Genomic DNA, 16,176 nt, shown 5'->3' with positions numbered 1-16,176 from the left:
GGGGGGGGGGGGGGAGCTCCGCGCTGAGGGGAGCCCACCCGCCCCCCCCGCGGCCCCGCCCGCCGCCGGGCACAGCCCCGAGGTGGTGGCTCGGCTCTCGCGAGAGGCCGGCCGGCCGGCGCGGGGCAGGCGCGGCGCTCTCGCGCTGCCGCCGCCGCTGCTGCTCTCGCGAGAGACGGGCGCGCGGAAGCGGCGTGGCGCGTGGGGCCGAGCTGAGCCGGCGGCAGCAGGATGCCGAGCGCCGGCGGCCGCGGCCAGGGCCAGGACCGCCGCCCGGAGAGCGAAGAGTCGTCGGCGGCCGACGTGGGTCTCCGCAGGGAGGGGCGGGCGCGGTGTCGAGGCTGCCTGTTCGGAGAGGGGGAAGGGGCAGGGTCCGGCCTAGCGAGAGGTTGGAGCCGCCCGAGGGGCCGGCGCTGAGGGGGCTGGTGGCAGCGTCCCCTGCGGGGTGGGGAGGCCGGGCCCGAGGGGGGGGGGTGGTTGGCCGGGCCCCAGGGCAGAGCTGCCTTTTGCTTTTGCCCTGCCTGTCCACCTCCCCCTTCGGCGGGCCCGGCCGGTTCGTGCTTCACTGAAGAGTTCTGCCCCTCTCCGGTCACACAGCGTCTCCTGAGCCCCGCTGGAGTCCGATCTCCGCGTGTGGGGTGGAGGAGGCCGTGCTTGAGCGATGAGAAACAGCCCAGCCCTGCTCTGTCCGTGTGCCCTTTCCCCGTTGCAGTCCCTTGCAGAAACACCTGGGCTGCTGCTCCATAGCAGGCCGCTTCTGCAGGGGCACCGGTCGCTCCTGCTGGCCTGGCAGATGTGTCTGTCTTGTATTTGAAGATCACGGATCAGTGCTGAAAAATTGTAGGCTAGTATTTCTTCAAGAAGACCAAAAAAAAAGTATTAATAACGAGCATCAGTTCATATTGTTATAAAATCAATTTTGCTTGCTGTTGAAAAGCCAAAAATGCATTAGCAGTAAGGAATTCCGAGTGTAGGTGCCTTCTGTAAAATTATATATGGGCCACGATTTATCAAAAGCAGAGAAACAGAAACTTTACTTGGGAGGGGTCCCAAGTAAAGTGTTTAGAATGAACTTAGATTCATATATTCAATAGAATAAAATAAATAAACTAAGGCTTTTTTTATTTGGAAATGAGTGGGCTTAGTTGGGAAACTAGAATTGTGATCTTTTTGATGAAAAGGCCCTACCCCCCCCTGCGTCTTACCTAAGAGATTTTCTTGGTAGTCAAGCTTGCTTTGGCTGTCACAATGACATGCGATCTGCTGGATTTCTTGGTGTCCCTGAATGTTGATACTTAGCCATGGATCTTCTTCTGTAGGACTCTCATCTTTTCAGGGGTAGGCTCCTTACAGAGGTATTCACACTAACTTCTGTGTAGCAAATAATGATCCTAATGTGTGTGTGTGCTGTTATTGGTATTTTTTTTTTCTTACAGGGCACAGTCCTCTCACTTGTATATCTCTAAGAGTCTGAAGCACAATTTCTTGACTTTAATATTGTAGCTAATTGTTTTGTATTACCTCAGTTAAATCTATAATGATTTTGTTAATCTTTTTGTGTATGCTTCTTTGATGTATGTTTCTCACCTCCATTTTAGGATTATGCTAAGGAAAGATATGGAGTGTCATCAATGATACAATCCCAAGAGAAACCAGGTCAGTTAAAAAATGAAAAAAGTTTTTTAAAAAGAGGGGAGGGGGGGAAAGAAGTTCTGTACTACATATCTACAGTACTTGTTTGAGAAATCATTTACCAAACTTTTTCATTCAAATCCTGCTGCCATTCATTCCTTTTATTTGGATACATTTGGCACTTGTGATGCTGCACTTGGAGTGCTGTGTCCAGTTTTGGGCTCTCCAGTGCAAGGAGGACATTAACATTTTGGAGCCAGTCCAGTGGAGAGCTATCAAATTGCTCGGGGGACTGGAGCACAGGATCTCTGAGGAGAGGCTGAGGGAGCTAGGCTTGTTCAGCCTGGAGAATAGGAAGCTGTGGGGTGATCTTATTACTGTTTAAAGCTACTTAATGGGAGGGTGTAGAGAAGATAAAGCCAGAGTCTTGGAGGTGTGTGGTAATTGGACAGGAGGTCGTGGACACAAGTCAGAACACAGGAAATTCTGATTAGATAGAAGGAAAAAAAAATCATGAGTGTGGTTGAGTATTGGAGCTGGGTCCAGAGAGGTTATGGAATCTCAATCTTTGCCCTTGCCTGGACCACGCCCTACACAGCTTGTCAGTTTTTGACTCTGTCCATCACTGCAGGCTTTTTTTTTTATTAAATTATTATTATTCATAATGTACTGAGTCCTGAGATGTCAGTTTTTTTCTTTGTTTGGAGTAAGTTCTGCTATGGCTTGCTGCAACAGCGCTTTCTCTCTGAGGAGGATATCTGGCTGCTTATGCAGCCTTCATTACTCCTGCATATGAGCACCAAATCCATTAATAATATATATTAATATTTATGGGTTTTATCACTATTCACACCACTGTGAATTCATGAAATGCTCATTTTATACTGTTGGGGAATTGGGATTCAGAAAGACTTGTCAGCTAGAGAACAATCTCCTAGACCAACATCCCAAGAAATACTAATCTTCATATTATTCAGTGCATGAAACAGAAACGAGGGAAGGTAATAGACTGGCTTCTTCTAACTTCTTCATAGTGAAATGTAAAAAAGGAACATCATCTGTGATTAGGTGATTTTTTTTTTCTCTGAATGGTTGTTTTGGTTGACCTCCCTTAGGAAGGGGAATGCAGAATGTGGGGAAGAGGAGGAGCCACAAAAGCAATCATAGGTTAAAACCAACTGAAGGGGAACATTATGTCAAGAATGCAACGGGACAAGAAAATCACTAGAGACTGTATTAACAGTCATTATTGAATAAAATACATACTAGCTGTCAAATAAAGGGAACTAAAGTTGAAATCACATTGTAAGCCAGCCCAACTGCTGGCTGCTGTGGTCTCCCTCTTCCTGATGCTGGGTCTTCTGCTGATCCGTTTCAACATGCTAATAATAACAACTTGTTTAGCCAGCTTAGCAAAGTGAAATAGGTTGGCTATAGGTCAGACAACTGCTGGAAGGGGCAGGAGCACAGCCATCCATATACGTGTTACCATCAAACAATCCATAAATTGGTGTGCAGTCGCAACCTAAGAGGTATAATATTAAGAAAAAGGTAACTTCCAAGTTAGCATCTGACTGGTTAACCTGCACTGCTGACTGTCGGCTGAAAGGTTGCCCTGTTGGATCTCCTCTCCCTGCACTCTTCTGTGATGGCATTTGGCTCACTACAGTTTCTGCAAGCTGTGTTTCCTCTGCCAGTTTCACACCCCATAGCAAACAACTGTGTGGGAGACCCAAGCTGGCAGACTGAGATGGCAGATCAAATCCTACTCTCGTGGAGAAAGGTCTACCCTGCCAACTGTCTCATATTCAAAAGAAACACTCAAAAATACCGTGGAGGAAGAGAATATGTTGAGAAGGAAAATGGCAGAAGCTACAGGGAATGATATGAAAAAGGCTGAGTGCTGTATTTAGATCTGTTGTCCCCTTGACCCTCGATCCTCGTTTAAAAAAGAAAAGTCTCAGCCAGTGTATGGACAAGATTGAGTAGGTTTTCCATTGGGCTTAAAATACAACCTACAACACTCCTGCTGTTCCATTTTTTAGAAGATGATTGTCCAGAACACCAAAATTAGGTAACAAAACCCAAGATGTCTATAATAAAAAAGTTCAAGATCAGCCTAGTCCCTTCCTTGAGACTAATGCCCTCTTATTTAAAGATTCAGTACTTCCTGCCAGGGAGAGCTCTTATCAAAGGACTCACGGGAGGTTGAAGTCATCACTCGGCATCAGTAGTGTATATATGCTTTTCCCCAAAGTATTCTGCTTGAATTGAGTGTCTTGGTGGAACTACTGCTTGGGGCAGGGGGTGATGGGGAAGCACAAATGCGAGTGTTCCCATCTGTCTGTACTGTATTAATTTTGTTTGTTTCTGAAGTCTGTGTGGGTGCATGCCATTTCTAAGTCAGAATCATGAATTGTGGTATGACATGTGCAGATCCACGTACCGTCTGGTAACTGGAGCCAACAGACAATACAGGCAGCACAGATGTGGGTAGGAGCTCAGTTGGACGTCTGCAGCACTGTTGCTTTTAGGCTTGCTGTAGTAGCTGCACTGTCCTGAGGACGCTGGCTGTACATGGGGAGTTAAAAAGCTTAGAGTGATCAGAGCAAATTATTCTCCCTTTCCAAGGGATAGGCTTGTTGTCCTTTTGCCATAATCATAGATTCTTGTTCCTCTGCAGGCAAATTAAACCTCTTTTCACATTTTTACAAAGTTGTATAGATGCTCCATCCTGCTCTACTGATCTCACACACACCTGTGCCTTCATTCTTGGCCCACTTCAGTCGTTCTTCTGCTAATGTAGGCTGCCCTGGCTATCTGATGTTCTCACTTCCTGTTACATCATGTCTTTAAGTCCTTCCTGCCTGCTTGAGGCTATGATTGCTAGTAAAACTCCATTTGCCTTTCCCTTTTTCTCCCTTCAGCCCCACTACTTTCATCTCCCCTCCCTGGAAGCTGCCTTCATCTTATACTGCTTTTGGCTTTCAGGTTTTTTTATTAAACTTGCCTTCCTTTTTCAAATTTATCCAACATTGTAAAGATGCTGGCACTTCACAGAGACAGCAGAAATATTGATCATACTGTTCAACACTCCATGATGCAAGATAAATGAACTTAGTAAACAGGCTGATGTGACAGGCAGGGAATGGGGATCTGGGAGTGGAAAAGTGATTTTGTCTTGTATAACCCACACAGCTTTTTGGGTTTTTATCCTCTCCTCCCATGTTTAGAAGAGGTTAGAGTTCTGAGAGAAAGATAAGGATATTTAGTATGTTGAAGAGAAGAGATTGTGCTATACATGAAGGAAACAAAAAAATATAGTTTCCCCTTAAACATGATTCAAAATGGTAATGAAGGTGAGATAGCATGAATATTGAATTGGGGCTGGAAGTGTAATTTCAGACTTAAGGAGTGTTTTGTTTGAACTTCATTTAAAATCTTTGTTCCCTTGTCTTCACTGCAACTGTAGCATGGTTTAAAACATCTTTTATTTTTGCATTATTTAATTGTCTGTAAGTGTTTATGTGGCAAGAAGACAGAAAATGTAAGTATAGCTTGCATTTGTGAAAGAACAAGTAGGTGGTAGTCAGAAGAGTATGGTGGGAGGACCTTAAAGGTGACAGCAGGAAGCTTCGTTTTTATCATGGAAGAGAGAGAAATGAACTGAAAGGAATTCCAGGTGAAATGATATGTGGGAGTACAGAGGGAAGGTTTGAGCTACAATATCTTGGACAAGAGAAAATGAGTGACAAAGACAAACGATTGTTTACACTAACAAATGTAGACATTATCATGAACTACTGGCATTTTAGAAATAAGAAAAGAAGACTAGATTTGGGAAGTGTTGAGGGAGGGAAACAAAGTGACATAACAGTTGCCACATTTAGCTCTTTTCATGGAGCACATTGACAGGACCAGAGGCAATGGGCACAAACAGAAAGACAGGAGGTTCCCTCTGAATATCAGGAAACACTTTTTCACTGTGAGGGTGACTGAGCACTGGCAGAGGTTGTCCGGAGCGGCTGTGGAGTTTCCATCCTTGGAGATATTCAAAAGCCATCTGGGCATGGTCCTGGGCATCTGGCTCTAGGTGGCCCTGCTTGAGGAGGGGGTTGGACCAGATGACCTGCAGAGGTCCCTTCCAACCTCAGCCATGCTGTGATTCTGTGATCTGCTGTTGGAAAAAATGACTTTTTGATGTCTCTTTTTGGATATTGTTTTATTACCCTTTTTATGAAAGGTGAAATATTTTTTAATAATTCATACCATATAAAAATTCTTGTGTTAAAGTTGTCTTGTTTAGTCTTGATGAAACATGAACCATTATGTATCCAAAAGACTTTTAAAAATATTTATCTAATGCAGATGGTTCCTGAAACACTAAGGATCCATAAAAAGGGTAACACCTCATTCTGTCTTTATGCTTGTGCCTGGAAAATGTTTTAAGTTTCTAACAATACAGTTTTAAGTTGACTGAGGTAATTTTTAACTGTCTGAGTATCAAACTTGTAGAAATACTAAAGCTTATGGGTTGTGCTGGTTGCATGTTTCCTATAGTACTGTACTGATAAAGATTGAACACCAGAAGTTGCTCGCAAGTGATAACATCTTTATTCTCCTTTCGCCCTTCCCCAGTGCACGCGTTCACACACACACACATTATTAATATATTTGAGTCACTTCTCTGTGCACTTTCATTCTGTTCTGGTTTTAATGTGTGTCTATGAAGAAAAAAATAGATTGGCCTGAGCATAAGCTAATAAACATTTTCAACCCCCTAAAATTCCCAGTGCAGAATAATAGGCTTGCAGGGCAAGCTGTGACTGGTATTCAGAGACAGAGGGAAGGAGTCCAGAACGGCAGATGGTAACCTGGGGTAGGCAAACTTTGGAAAAGTTCTGGCGGGAAAAGTCTAGAGTGGAAGCGTTTTAGTAAATTTAATTTTATTTTGAAACAAGGGAGAAGTCTGTGATGAAAGGCAGAGAGATTGAATTTGCTTGTGTTAAGTATCATAGAATAGAATCATAGAATATCTTGAGTTGGAAGAGACCCATGAGGATCAATATCTCCCTTGAAGATTTTTTTTTCTAATAAGCAGTGTTTTTAACCACATACAAACTGTAAATGATTAAGTGTAGCTGTTAGAACTGTTGAGGTTCTATGCAATGCTATGTATATCCTCTAACTGATTTGTAGGTACTATAAGAAATGTGTTTGAGACCATGCAAAAATACATTTGGCCAAAAATCTATGGAAAAATACAATTAAACAAGTACATTTCAAGGAATAGTGGCATGCAGCCAGCATATTGGCAGTTCGTAATGGTTGTATACAATTTTTAAAGTCCTGATTTATTTAAAAATATTTTCCTTGATAATTTTTATTTTTCCTTTACTGTCCAAAATCTGTCCTTTTGAAACCATGCATTCCTATTGTTATTTAGCTTTCTTGGGTACATAGAACTTGAAGGGTTCTTTCTGATGAATCCTGGCTCCTACAATGATAGTAGTGCTTGATCAGGTTGTCAAAGAGATTCTTTCTTAAAATAAGTTTTACTGATTTTATGCAGTAATACTCTTGTTGCTCCAAAATGCTATTGTTTTTATCAAAATAAATCTTTTAATTTCTAATGGACATTTATTTGTGGTTTCTTTCTCTTCTTTATTTTAAACAATAATTCTTTTACGGTGATATTCACCCTAATTACGTAGATGCAGAGAATAGTCATGTCACCTCTGAGCCTTTGTTTTGCTGTGTTCAGCAGACCAAATTTGACGTCGCACAGTGGAGCAGGGCAGACATCCTTTAGCTAGCAGAAATTCAGACTAATAAGTGCAGGTAGTACAGTGCAGCACAGTGAAGTCCTATCAAAAATAGTGTAGTCATGCTGGGTTCTGCCATCTGTGAACTACAGTAAGTCTTGCTTTTGTTTTAGTGCAGTTTGACCCTGCTATATAAGTCAAACAATAAGCTTGAACCAGTTTAAAACTACTTGATCAAGTACAATTCACGGAGAAAGGAAATGGGATCTTGTGTGTTTTCAGTACATCTATTATGCTGTAGATACAAAAAATAATGTTTTGGATTTATTATAAATTTTAGCAATGATAGAAAATGTATTTGGAGTTTAAAGTGAAAAATGTTTTGCTTCAAAAAAACCCAAACCATTTTAAAATGTGTTTTTTTCCTGTAATTCAGATAGAGTTTTGATTCGAATAAAAGACTTGACAGCGGAGAAGGCTGATGAAGTGGTTTGGGTTCGTGGCAGAATTCATACAAGCAGAGCTAAAGGTGAGATGCCTCCAGGGTTTTTATTTTTATTTCCTCATATTGTTAGTATAACCTGAATGTTTATTTTGGCTTCATGACCTGTTAGTTATGTCTTGCATACAAGAAGAGTTTGCCACCTGGTTACTCAGTGTTCACTCAGTGTTCACTTTGACTGGTTATTTTCTCTTTTTTCCACCTCTCTTTTCCCAAGAGGGGAAGAGGAAATTTTGTTTTCAGCTGAGTGGAAATCGGGTATTACTATTACATTGTAGTAAAAGTGAATTTTGGTTTTATCATATTACTAAATAATGTGTGGACAATTGTAAATAATAGGAATTTAAAAATATTATAGTCATTCTCCTTTGGGTGTTAACAGTTGTGAGATAAAAGTTACAAGCTTCTACTGTAAAAACATACTTTTATTATAAATGTATCAGTTGTCAGACAGGCCATATTTATTCTGCTGCATATGAATATTTTCACTATACTTTTTCTTCAACAGGAAACAAAAATCTGTGTTAAAATTCCAGGATTTTTACTTTCAGTTACCAGAATCTGATTATATCATTTTGAACTTAAAATAAGAAACATCATCTTTCTTTAACAAGACAAAGGGAAAATCCTTTTATAGGTTCTCAGTAGTGTGGGCTGTCATACTTGGCTGTCTGACAGCCATATTTCTTCCCTGGAATCAGAAGTTCTCTCTGGAGATCAGTTTGCCATATGCAAACTTAAATAGGCTTTGGCCTTTTCAGTTGACATCAGATGCTGACAACTGTTGTACTAGTTTCAGTTATGTTTTGGCAGCTCTGTAGTGAGATATAAATACCTTGTCTTCCCAAGAGTTGAAAGAAGAGTGTAAAGAAATTATCTTCACAAATGAAACTTAACAGTAGTCTTAGAATTGGGAATAATGCAAATTAGGGGCGAGAATCCAGTACAGAATATTGTGACAGATACCAGATTCATTTCTCTTTTTGAGGCTTCATTTTCTTAAAAAAGTCCTTCTTAATGTGGAGTGTCTGTACTGCAGTCAGTTAAAATAAGGCACTGCATGTAAATGTATACATATAATGCACATCTTAATTTGTATTAGAATCTTTAAATTTAGGGAGTCCTCTGTGATTTCCTCAATAGTTTTGTGGTGTGGTCCTAACATGGAAGTCTCTTTGCTATGTATAGAAATTGTCAACCCCAAAAGCTGTGAAAGTCTTGGTCATTACAACTTGAAGTTGTTCGAACGGGAGACACTCTATCTAATTTAGATGTTACTAACAGTATACAAATAAGAGTATCCTTATGGCTTTTGCTTTTGCAATTGGAGGAAGAGTTCAGACTATTAACAGAATTTAGTATATTAAAGACAGGTGTCTATGTAGACCTTTAAAACAACGTAAAGTTCAATGGTTGTTTATTACTGTCTCTGTATTGCATTTATATATGATAACTTGCATGATGTATGCATTTACTTCAATCAGAGTAACATATATGTAACATGGCAATATTAACTTGCAAGAAGCTGTTTGTCATCCTTCACCTTTGACCTCAGAAAAGACTATTGTTTTTCATGAAATAACAGTGCTTGTTTTCAGAACTCTTTAACACAACCTGAAGAATGGAAGCAAAAGGAGTTGATTAGGGGCATGAAGTGGTCTCAATTTATTGATTGTGCTCTTGTTCCCTCTTAGTCTGACAACACAGAACAATTCTGACATTCAGGGAATGCTGCTAGGGAATGCCATATGATTGTTTACTTAAGCTTTGGAGGAAAGAATCTTACAAGAAAAGCAAATGTTTAAGAGTAAAAAGTAATATTAGCGTTTCCCACACACATCGTGGCACTCTTCCTACCATTTTGGAAAGGAAAGTCTTGCACAAAACAGGAAAATCTTACACAAAAATAGCTTTAGTTTTTCTCAGAATCTCGAGTTTGACCCCTAAATAACCAACATATCCTTTATTTAACCCTGTCTTGTTCTGACCAATAAACAAAAAAAAATGAATGTGAACAACTGCAGAATCCAGCTGTCTTGTATAGCAAGCCACTCATGAAGTCTGATGGAAATTAACTGAAGGATGTGTAAAGAATGGGGTGTTGGGATATTCTGTGGGTTGTACTAAAATTAAAGTGCTTGGGGCCCTGTGGTTTTTATCGTAGGTTGAATAAATGTTATTTCTGGCCTTATTTTAAAGCCAGCCTAAGCTACTGATCATGTTTATCATTGAAAAGCAGTTGGGAAATCAGTCTGGGTTCTGCCAGGCAGCTGGGAGTTGCACAGTATGTTAGACCTGAACTTGGTTTTGGTTTATGAATGCAAAGGTTTATAAAACATCAAAATAGTATGTCTGAAAATAAGAGTACCACCAAGAGCAATTTAAATACGGGACCAAATTTTATAATGAACCATATAAAGTTTTCTCTTTGCTAGCAGATGTCTGTAACTAGTAGTGTATTAATATATACGACCAAACATTTTTTACTCTTTATACAAATTCCTTCCTTGCATCCTTTTCTCTTATAAAGTCTTGTGTCATTTGGTACTTACATCCAAGAAAGGAAATTGATTCCTGTTTGGTTTTATGTGCTTACTACTTTTGACAGGATTCTCTGTGTGGTGTCTTCTCTTATTTGTTCAGTGACTAAAAGTTCCTTGCATTAGACTGAGTCAGACCTTTTTAACCAAATTTATTTTGAAACTTTTCATCTTTTTAGGCATTCTTGTGGGACACAGTATTGGTTTGTTTTAGAGAAACGTAGAGTAGTTTACTGTTGAATATGAGTAAAGTTGGTCTGATACTTTTCACTTAAATACCATGTAAATGTTTTGAAACACATGGAGAACATCCCATAATCCCAGTTTTTTTCTCACTCTGATGCTTCCTTTTTTCTGTCTCTTGATCTGGAAAGGCATCTAATCATGAACTAGATTTGATTATGGCTTGTCTTTTTGGTATTTTATTTTGCACGGCTTTGGCTCTTTCGGGAAAAGTTCTGTTTCCTCCTACAATCTTTCTAACTGATATTTTAACTATTCCTATCAGTGAGGTTTGTTTGATCACTTATCTTCCGTGTGATTAGAAATGGTTATATTCTACAAAACATCCTCTTTCCTCATGAAAACAACTACTGTTACTCATAATAAAAAGATTTGAGTCCTTTTATAATGCAAATATTGATGAGACTTCTAGTGTTTGGGATTAAGTACAACTGCCAAACTTTTGCATCTCATTAGTATGATAGCAGATCCCTCCATTTATTTCACTATCTTCTCCTTAAATATTTACTAGGTGAGTGACATTGTAGCTGTCTTCAGCTGTGTATTTTTGTTTGAACACCTCATATGTCATTGCTGAAACTTCGATCGTATTTTGCTAAATTATTTGTGACTGAAATCATGGAGACAAATACTATTTTCTATATCAAACCACATTGTAAGTAAGAAATATTGAGATGTCAAAGATGTGAGATACGCCTAGCTTATCCAGAGAAACTTAGCATATTGTGTTCTATGGAAAAATTGTACTTCGTTTGTTGACTTGCTCGATCTGAAACACAGGCATGTATACCATTGAAGGCTCTATTTAATTTCTGAAGCCTGTACTTTTCTAATTTAAATCCGTGGCTTAATGTTTGCCTGCAAGAAATATGTACATCCATACCATATTAGCTTCTTTACTTAGATATTGCAGCCTCTGGAACACAGAAATAGTTTTCTGAAATATGTTTTCTGAAAATATGGAAATAATTTTGTTGGCATTTCTGAAATCACAATCATAGGACAAGGTTAGTTATTTCCAATAATTACAATGTTAATTTTTAATAATATTTTGTACTAGTTTTATATGTTTGCTTTTATTTCCATCAGACTGTGTGTCAAATGTTCTGCGTTTATCTTTTGATAGTGTTTAAATTATCTGCAGCTATGTGTCAGGAATGGTAATCTACATAATTACAAACGAAAACTGCAATTGGCTTTTTAGTGTCAGTGTTCAAGTTAGATATATGTTGATTTTAATGTTTTATAGTCAACAATAACTGGGAAATAGCTATCTATAACAAAGCTTCTGGCTTCTTCCTATTCTCACCATTTTAATGGAAATGTTATGTTATGAGTCAGAACTTGGAATTAAAATTATATTGATGCATTTTATCAGATACTGGTACAACAATGAAGTGTTTGTTGTTAATTTCTCTCTCTGAGGAAGAAGCATTTAAAATCACCATATTTCCTTAAATCTCAGTTAAGGAGTAAATTATTATTAGACATGTGAGGGGAAATATGAAATGATTGTAACTGTCAGCTAAACAGATTAGAAAGAGCTTTGTTGACTTGGAAGTACCCATTTTAAAAGTCAACAAAGTGCATTATGTTCTTTGTAAACTATTATTAATTCCTATTAACTTCTTTTTCCCTAAGCTGTTCATGACTAAATTGCTCTTACAGGAATTTTTACTTGGGTCTTTTAGGTTCTTGTCATTCACCAGAATCAATACTCCTTTTGTTCCCCTTCATTCTGAATGTGTGGTGTATTATAGAATGAACATTGTTGGTTTAGTCCCCGTGGTGCAAAATCAAGCCTATTTCTCTCAGAGCAGCTTTGTAAACTGAACTCTACAGCTTTAATTTAAGAAGATGAGAAAAATCTTCTTTTAAAATAATGTCGACTTGAAGTAATTGTGAGCAAAGCAACAAGGAAAAGTATGATTTACTTCTTGCAGTTGAAGAACAATAGATATTTTAAAAGTTATTATTTCTAGTTTTTGTTTTGTCTAGATATTATTTATCTTGGAAGGCATATTGTTATTTTTAGAAAATGTCCATTCACATGTTTATAGATGTAAGGCAGAATTATTTGATTTATCTCAATGATTGGGGGGGGGGGGGTGTGCACATGCAGAGCTGACTAGTTTGATGTAGCTGTTTGGGGGGAGGGGGGCGGCAGCGAGGGAGAGAGACACACACACACCCACCCTTAAAAGCTCAGCTTAATATTAAAGTAGTAAAGCATTTTTTCTCATTCACAAAGACCTCGAGTAACTTGTCCTTAATACACCTGCGTTGTTTTTCTTTGTATTCAGGGAAGCAGTGTTTCTTAGTCCTGCGTCAGCAGCAGTTTAATATCCAGGCTCTTGTGGCTGTGGGACAGCATGCAAGCAAGCAGATGGTAAAGTTTGCTGCCAAGTAAGTAAGCAATTATATCCTGTTGTCAGAGTAAACAATGGTGGGAACCAGGACTCCCAGGGGTTGGGACCATTTTCACACATTAACATCAATGCTTCGTTTGTTTTAAAATGTAGTTATTTAAATTGTCAGCTCACTATTGCCTTGAATACATTACACTGACAAAAGATAAAATAGAGAACAGGCTTGAAATTCATTCTGAACTGCTGAAGCAGCATTCTCTCGCCATAGACAACCTACATTTACTTTCAAGCTGGCTAACAAAAAGTCTGGCAAACTGAGCTTAGTGGAACACTTAATTTTGTGTGTGGTGTTTGTGTGTGGTGTTTGTGTGTGTCTGCACATGTTCAGGGTTTTTCTTCTACAAGATGTGCAGCGTAGTAATACGTCTTATAGCTAGAACTGATGTGAAAAAGTTCCATATTGCAAGTGGCTTTCTGAGTTGAAGAAATTAAGAGTAGCTTCTATGCACTGAATTAATCTTATTTACACCTTATTTTTGGCACTAGAATGTTTAATGAGGGATTTAAGTTCCTTTTTAAAATATTTTTTTGGGGGGTAATAGTTAGACTTGCCAATTAAACAAGTGTTTGTTGCAGCAATTTAAATTCAGTTACTTGGTTTGTTTTGTTCTTAAAGATAAAAAATTACCTTCCCCTGCTACTTGCCTCAAGATTGTGCTTTCAGGTTGTCCAGTACTAAATATGCTTGCACGACAAAGGTGTTTTATAGTAGAGCTTTTAATCGTGTATATCTACTTGTTCACAAATAGAAATGTGGATCAATTCGATGCAATAATGTGTTTAACATGTGGCACTTGAGTTGCTTCTGTGTAGTTCTTGGCAGTACTCTCATGCCTGGGAAGGGAGCCCCCACTAATTAGCTGCAAAAGTGCTACAGCCTTCAACCTTCAATATGTCAGGGAGAGGAGGGATTCATTATAGTATAGACTTCCAGAAGCCAAGTTAAGAAGGTTAGGATAATGCTTCTGCTGATGAGGTTCAAGGCAACGGGAAAACAGAACCAGCAGTGTTTCTTGTTTGGCGGTGCTTAGTGTTGGCAGTGCCAGTGTGAAGCATGCTGTTTACAGGTGTTTATGAGCCAAAGTGAAGTGTTCTATTTCTTCATGAAATACTTTGTTCTCTCCAGCGCTTAGAATCTTTGAAAAGCATTAAGTGTATAATCTACTCGTTTCCCAATTCATCTCCCTCTAACCTACCAACAGTCTGCCTGTACTCCCTCGATGAACTTGGGCTACAGAACAGTGAAACAACTCTTACAGTTGTGATGCTCACTCTCCTATTCTCCAGTTCTCTCCAACATCTCTCTCTCAGTTTTCTTGACGGTTCTTTCCTCCACAACTGAATTTCTTACGTTTCATGAGTGGCAGAGGTCAGTGGGTAGGAGCTCATTTTCTTCCATGTGCTGACTGCCACTTGAAAGCCTTCTGTGACTTTTTTTTTGATTCACTAATCTTTTTTTACTCGGTTAGTTTTCTGTCAGGTTAGTGATTTAAACTAGGTCACGGAGGTCCAGAGCTAACAAGGAGTGGTAAATGGTGGAAAAGGGTATCTGGAAAGAGTAGAGGGCAAACCTCCTTTCTCTTCTGGCAGCAGTGAGCTGTTAAATCAGATGGAAACTCATCCTTAGGTTCTTTCCAACTCCCTGTCATCTCCCCACTTTTCTTGATGTGACAGACCTGATTTCCTCTGAGTAGCCAGACTCATGATGTTTGTACTGTGTTTTGACTTTTCATTCTGCTCCTTTTTGTGATAGCATTTGCTAGCTAAATCCTGATACTTCAGCCTCTCTAATTTATAGCATGCATGTTTTACTCATCATTTGCACTTCTGAAATGTTTACATGCTTATCATCATGTTCTTTGAATGATGGAACTTTCTCTGCTACAACCTTCTGGGTTTTCTTTTGGGGGTTTGCTTTTATTTTTTTAACACCATTCGTGCAATCATCTTCTCATGATTCCTTCCCACCAACAAACCTATTTTATTAATATCCTGCCGTGCTCTCACTTTTTCCAATGTTTTACCTTGTACAATTTTGTCTGATACCGCCATTGCAGCTGCCTCTTGTCCTTCAGAGGCTGCTGTTGTTCCCTGACTTCTGAGTGCACTTGTGGTCACTGTGTCAGTAACACCTGAAGCACAGCAACACTACGTGCCTTGTCCTCAGTCACTTTTCCTGCTAGTTTTCACCTGCTGTGGAATGATGCCATTATTACTAGCAGATGAGGCTGGTCTTAGATGTCTAAAAATAACTATAATGTTTCTCTGCCTTTCTCAGTGTCTTTTTTCATCATCTCCTCTTGTTTCCTATACATTAAATGAGGAAATACACATTTATTGAAGAAAACATTTAACTTAAATACCTTACTTTTCAATTAAATTTTTAAACTGGTAGTACATAAACTTTATTTTTCATGTGCTACTTTCTCATATTTTGATACTGGGTCCAAAACTTTCTTTAAAATAGTTTGTGAAATTCTGGATCTTGAATTTTTAATGAAAACTGATTAAATAATGAGCATTTTTTGTTCAAATTTTCATAAATAATAAACAAACCAGTTCCTCTTTTAGATATTGGCACATGGAAACCAAGAACTTTCATAACCTTCTGTGGTCTAGCAACATTCATATACTAATTATCTACATTATCATAAGAATGTGAGTTCTTTTTAGTGAAAGATACTTAATACCAGTTTAACTCAGTTTTACAAAGAAATTTCTGTGAGTTTAACTATGAAAAGTTTCTAGTTGAACTTTCAAAACATACGTAGCCAACAACATAGAGCCAGTTGAGATACTGGATTGGCAGCTGTGGAGTTCTTATGTCTTTCATCAGAAAAAAAAATTCAGCCTAGTACTGCAAGGGATGCTGTATAAGAGAAAGAGTTAATTGTCTCTTTCAGCCAGCAGAGGTGCCAAGTGGTGCAATTAGTAATTTGTCAACCTGCTTTTTTTCCATAAAGTATTGGGTGTGGTTGGTTTTGGTTTTCTTTCTCTTTTTTCTATATCAGCTTTGAGCCTTCCCCCCCACCCCCCCCCCCCCCACTCCCCGGGCCCCCGCTACC

General features: G+C 39.1%; 1 protein-coding gene across 1 annotated transcript in view; it reads left to right on the top strand.

The window, feature by feature from the left end:
- Window positions 1-200: 200 nt before the first annotated feature.
- Window positions 201-16,176, top strand: part of DARS1 (aspartyl-tRNA synthetase 1) — a 43,816-nt gene continuing 27,840 nt past the window's right edge. Inside the window, exons 1-4 of the mRNA XM_076343104.1 lie at window positions 201-303; window positions 1,599-1,656; window positions 7,834-7,926; window positions 12,986-13,088. Coding sequence (XP_076199219.1) covers window positions 232-303; window positions 1,599-1,656; window positions 7,834-7,926; window positions 12,986-13,088 — 326 coding nt within the window. The 5' untranslated portion in view covers window positions 201-231. The remainder of the gene's footprint in view (window positions 304-1,598; window positions 1,657-7,833; window positions 7,927-12,985; window positions 13,089-16,176) is intronic.

The sequence above is a fragment of the Aptenodytes patagonicus genome, chromosome 6 (genome assembly GCF_965638725.1).
Source record: "Aptenodytes patagonicus chromosome 6, bAptPat1.pri.cur, whole genome shotgun sequence".
NCBI lineage: Eukaryota > Metazoa > Chordata > Aves > Sphenisciformes > Spheniscidae > Aptenodytes > Aptenodytes patagonicus.
Note: the sequence above shows the minus strand (reverse complement) of the source record. Positions and strands in the feature narration are given on the sequence as shown.